The sequence below is a fragment of the Diadema antillarum genome, unplaced genomic scaffold (assembly GCF_040938485.1).
Source record: "Diadema antillarum isolate AM-2024a unplaced genomic scaffold, OU_Dant_1.0 seq00000563_RagTag, whole genome shotgun sequence".
Taxonomy (NCBI): domain Eukaryota; kingdom Metazoa; phylum Echinodermata; class Echinoidea; order Diadematoida; family Diadematidae; genus Diadema; species Diadema antillarum.
Window position 1 is genome coordinate 2476756 of NW_027271502.1, and position 6000 is coordinate 2482755.

Consider the following 6000-nt stretch of genomic DNA (forward strand, 5'->3'; position numbering starts at 1 on the left):
TAATTTTTTTTTCTGTATTTAGCTTTTTATAGGGGCAAGAGGTACTGTAGAGAGAGGTAGTTGAATTTTACTTCCTTGCATGTAGAAATCTTGTGTAATGCAAAGAACAATATAGTATCATTTTACTCTATCAAACATATGTATCATATTTCTATCTCAGTCAAGTCATGGAGGTAGATGAATATGTATTTTCTCAAGTAACAATATATTAATGATAAGAATTTTTTCATGATAGTGAATTTGCTCCTCCACCAAATGTAGATGTGTTTTGAAAACAAGAGGGAGTACTCACATATAGTAGCTTTTCCTTTTATCTACAGTCCTTGAAATAAAGTGTATTGAGCCATAGCTTTATTGTACATTAGACAACTAGGGATGTTGCTTGTTGCCTTTTAATTTTTGTTTTAATTCTGGTAAAAAAGTGATAACAAATATTTTATCAAGGTATTGTGGACTGTGAAGAAACTGTTATGTCAATCTGCATGCCTCACAGTGTATATTTTCTTTTTTTATTTCTCTCATTCATTTTTGAATTTACAGACAGTGAAGTGAGTGAGAAGAGGAACAAGATCTCCTATGTCTTGATCAACCCAAGCTTTGAGACAAAACTGGAGGTTGATGATGTCATGTAAGTGTTGGTCCCTGCCAGAGTCATATTTATTTATTTATTTATTTATTTATTTATTTATTTATTTATTTATTTATTTATTTATTTATTCCTTTATTTATGTATTTATGTATGTATGTATTTATTTGTTTATTTGTATATTTATTTATTTATTTATCTATTCAGTTTTCTTTTAGCAGGGTAGCCTTTCAGCTCACTTGGAACTGCTCTGCCAAGGGGCCCTGCATCACGTACATAATACAAATTGAGTAAAAAACACAAAGTTACAAACACGATAACAAAGAGGGAACATAAAACACTAGATTATATAAGTCCATATAGAGGGTACATGAAAAAAGGGTTGAACACAAGCTAATGAAACAAAAAATAAATAAATAAAAAGAATAATATTCTGGTCTCCTATTAGTGTATCCAGTTTCAATATCACAGTCTGAACCTGTTTGATGATAATTGCATTTGTATGCATGTGCATGCTTATGTGCATTTTAATGTTTTTTTGTTTTGTGTGTGTGTGGGGGGGGGGGGGGGGGGGGAATTGCATAGACATACTGCAGGCGTAATCCATGACTAAAAAAGTTCTATTAACATTCAAGTACCATTTAAAACTTTAATACATGTATGAAGGTAACAGTTTTGCTGCAGTGATTTGTAGAATAACACATTGCCATGTGATTTGACTAGTATAAAATCACACAGCGGCGTTTTGATTATTATTTTGACTAGATGGGTAAACTCAATCAAAATTCCCTTTTGAATATATCTAATAGTTCTGTGACATTTATTTTTTTTACACAGATTTATCACCATGAATAAAACATCCACAAAACACACAAACTTGCTTGAAAACAGTGCATTTGTTACACTTATTCTGGAGAGATTTGAGGACATAGGAGATTGCACGTACTTTTTTTTTTAAGTGGATGAGAAATGAATAGATGGCACATAATAAAAGAAAGAGTAGCAGTGAAGATGTAACTCTCAGAAAAGATACAGTCATTTGTTGCAGAAGTGTACATTTTGTTTCATGTTCTAAATATATCAATTTGAGATTCAATTGAAATGATGAGGGTTTGTATTTGTGAATTTCATCTTTTGTTTGTTTGTTTTTTCCCCCTAGATTCATAATCCGGCCAGCTGGGGGACCCAAGACACCTTCACCTATGCCACCGAGGCGAAAGTTTAGCAGTCGGAGGGTTAAGCCGAGGAACACCGAGCCCAAGCCAGACCCACAGGGGCCCAACGTGGATACCAAGCTGTAAAGCCCTTTTCTGCTGTTGACGATAGCAGATGAAACCATGAAGTGGCTTAGCTTATCATCCTTGTGCTTTTATAAGTGTCAGGAGTTGGATGCAACAACCCTGACATCTCAGTTAATTGCTCCCGTGTGATGTTGCACAGGCCACAAGGTGCTTTCTTGCCATCAGCTGGGCAACAGACTCACAAAACAGGGTGGTGCAGACGAGGCATTTATTATGACATCACAGCCAACCAAGATGAGTCGTGGGACCAAGAAATGATGCAGAGAATGGACAGCATCAGTTTTGCTGGTGTTGCTAGGCAACACTGAGATGTTGGATGAGAGGTATAGTCACATATCCTGCTAAGAGCCAAGAAGTGTGAGATTTTGAGAGAACTGACTCGACTCTGTTAAGTCAGTTTAGGGGAAGATACTGTAAGTTGGATTTTGGCATTGGTGGTATTTGAGACTTTTCTATTAAAGTTTTGAGAATGGGTGACAGATTGACTGGTTGGACTTTATTTTGTTTGCAAATGGACAGTGTCTTAATGAGCTACAGACCAGGCATTATAGTTTGAGGTGCTGTGTGTTGATGCATGGCACTCTTGCTTATTGACAGATAAACCAGCATCTTACAGTTCATTCCGCAGGTTTTCTCTGAGTGGTCTTTAAGCTGCTACGGGAATGGTTGCATTTGTTTCTGAAATGTGCCATTGCACGCAAACAATGCAAAAGATATGGGACTCTTTGAACCGAGACCACAATCTTGCAACCAAGTGGGCTAAAAGCACAAACATAACTGTCAAAATAAGCTCAAATCAAAAGAGAATAATGTTCCACTGACAAGCATCAAAAGTACAACTGCCTATAATATCTCAGATTGTAGATGAATAGGTTCGATGACATTTGCTCCTGCGACAGTTGCTCGCATGGAATATCTGCATGCTAAGCCAAACATAAGTTATTCCCACAAACACAACCCTAAACCTAATCGTAATCCTGACATCAAACTAAACCTAAAACCCTGTTACAAACCTAACCCTAAGTCCTTGTAAAACCTGAGACCAGAGCAAATCATGTCTCAGGAAAAAAAAATGTTTGTCACCAGCTGCACATACCTATCAAAAGTTTCTCACTATTCATCTGGCACACTGCTACCACTAAACAGTCCCACAGTCAAGCACTGGAGAGGATTAATTTCATATCATCAGAAAAGATTGAAAAAATATTGACAGCTACAGTATGAGCGTCATGAGTTTTATTGTGGTTGGATTCATGTTCTAATACTTCTTGCAGATAACAAGAGTAAGAGAAGACACTAACATACATCTGTTTCTTAGGTTAATGATATATTGAAAGGAAATTTGGCTCCATTATTGAAGAGAAAGAGTGCAGTTATGTTACCCCTGCAGATCATTTTGAATGCACCCAGTTATAACATATCATCGATCTTTGTGTGTGTGTCTTTGGTAGGGAAGATGCATTTGATACACTGTGAATACAAGTATGAGCTGTAACACTAGACTCCAGGGCCCCATTTCATAAAGAGTTTATTTGATGACAACTCTTTGCTGGAATGACTATTGTCATGGTAACGACAAGAATACAGCTTCCTGATTGGTTGTTTGCTGTGGAAAGTGGTCATTCCAGCAAGAGTTGTCATCTTAACATCTTTTATGAAATGGGGCCCAGGTGATTAAGTGCAGAATCTCTCAAAGAATATGACCCAGAGTTTTAAGTAAGTCCCCTCATACGTGTGTATAAACCTGCATTCCTGTGAAAATCTATGCAAAGTCAGCCAACTAATAATACATGTACATTGGGTAACCTGTGTTTACAAGTCGAATAGCAATCTCTTCCCCACATTCCTGCTTTAAAGTTCTCAACAACGATGTGCATCTCTCTAGAAAGAGTATAATTTGTGCCATGTTATGGATAAAGTAATAGAGCATACAATGTATACTGACAAGCATCAGGTGACCACAGCTCTTATCTACAATGTATAAACCCATTTCATCTTTAGTTAGGTTATGTTAACCCAGTAGACTTTGTGTACAACCTACAACATATCAGGTTCTTTGTAGACAATGTGAAGTGTTTGTTTGCAAAAACCGATAAGTCCATATTTGCCAAATGGAGATATTTACGATGAAAGGTCAAGAAAAATAAAGAGAATAATAGGAAGATTTTGCTTCTTTTGACCATAACTTCAAAAACGTACCTTTATATGTAGTGACCAATATACCATTTAAAAGGTATTATTTTGTACTTTATGACAGAGACCGTACTTCAAAATCTTCAAAAATGGACTTATCGGTTTTTGCGAACAAACTCTTCGTGTGTTCAGATGAGACTTCATGCCTTATTAGTTGAGATTCAGACACCCAAATGGTTTTAGGACTGAAAGTTTTCCTGATTTTGCACAAATATAAATTCTGCTGTGGTTCATTTTTGATATTCAAATTGAAATGTGTCATTTTCCAGTATTTTTTTTTCAGGTTGAAAACTTTGCTGGCAAAGTTATATTTTCTCATACTTTTAGTGTGCAAAGACAAACGGAAATTGCATTTGTCTTATGCAGAATTTGTTCTTATCACGTGGCAAACTTTTTCACTGATTTTGAATGGCAGTTATGTTCTGGTGTTGAACTAAATCAATGATTTAGTCCACAATCTTTGATGATTATGTTTCACGTTGAACTTGCCTTATGTACTTAAAGCTACTTCCTGTTTTTAACACTTACTGTATAAGTCAAGTTTATTTAGGTATTAATTCTGCCTACTAGTTACGTTAAAGAAAACGAGTAAGCCCCCCACCCCCCCCCCCCTCATTCCCTGAAATTGTCTCATAGCCTCATGATACTGTCCCCATCACTAAATACAGCACTAAACTACCTCGCTTTAAAGCTGCATTATCCAGACATGAAGGATTGTGTGTGCATTTTCTGCATGCGAATGTCTCCCCATTTTTATCAGGTCAGATGTCCCAGTTAGTATTTAGTTTTCAATGTCTGAATTCCTTTCCCGAAAGCTAAAATGTTACACTGAATTACTCATTATGATTGAAGATGAGATGAAAATATGCTGATTTGGTTTCTTGTGGACAAGACACCCATGTGTGTACATAACTTGCTGTTCTTGTGTAAGTTTGATGTAAAGAATGCATGGAAAGAGGAGTAAAAATGACATCAGCTGCATTTTAACGCAAAGCAGATAAATTTGCATGGTATATTAATAATTTATTGGTGAAGATATGCTTTATGATTGGGCAAATTAGAGCAGCATGCAAGACCAACCCATACTGCCCGAAATGCTGTACCCCATCAAAAAATCAAAATACCATTAGACTTTGTGGACAAGCACATTGGCAATGTCAAACACAGTTAATCAGAAAAAAAAAGGGTTGCACAAATGATATTATTTTTTTTTACTGCACGTATATGTACCAGATGTACCTTGTAAATAGTTGTCAGTTTGACTGGGATGCTATGTGATACGGTACAGGAAAAGAGTGAGAAGGGTAAACGTGACCCTGAAGAGAAGAACAAGTCATATTTCAGAGGCAAGGATCCAATAAAATGGTGGAATGGACAGAGAATACAGTGTTATGAGATGGAAAGACTATAGATGGCAGGGTGTAACATGTTAACATATGAGATGCTAATAAATGCTTCGCTGGGTTGGAAAAGCAAGCTTGACTGCATTGATGAGCCGGATCACTGCCATTCTAGACTTGCTTTGCAGTATGTACATACACATCAAAGGAAATGAAGAGTTTGTTTGTAAAAACCGATAAGTCCATATTTGCCAAACTGAGATATTTGCGATTAAAGGTCAAGAAAAATAACGAGAATAATAAAAATTTTTTGCTTCTTTTGACCATAACTTCAAAAATATACCTTTATATGTAGTGCCCAATACATCATTTAAAAGGTATTATTTTGTACTTTATGACAGAGATCGTACTTCAAAATCTTCAAAAATGGACTTATCGGTTTTTGCAAACAAACCCTTCAAATTGAGCATGGGAAGTTGTTCATCTTTATTCTGAGAACAGCTAAGAGGTCTTTCTGCTGACAGCACTAATGTTTTATTTTGGCATTGAAAGACAAATGTACAGTGATGGTTTTCTTCTT

General features: G+C 36.1%; 1 protein-coding gene across 1 annotated transcript in view; it reads left to right on the forward strand.

The window, feature by feature from the left end:
* LOC139735107 (potassium channel subfamily T member 2-like) overlaps positions 1-2143 on the forward strand; it is a 268472-nt gene extending 266329 nt beyond the window's left edge. The window contains exons 29-30 of the mRNA XM_071645878.1: positions 541-628; positions 1746-2143. Coding sequence (XP_071501979.1) covers positions 541-628; positions 1746-1887 — 230 coding nt within the window. The 3' untranslated portion in view covers positions 1888-2143. The remainder of the gene's footprint in view (positions 1-540; positions 629-1745) is intronic.
* The last annotated feature ends 3857 nt before the right edge of the window (positions 2144-6000 follow it).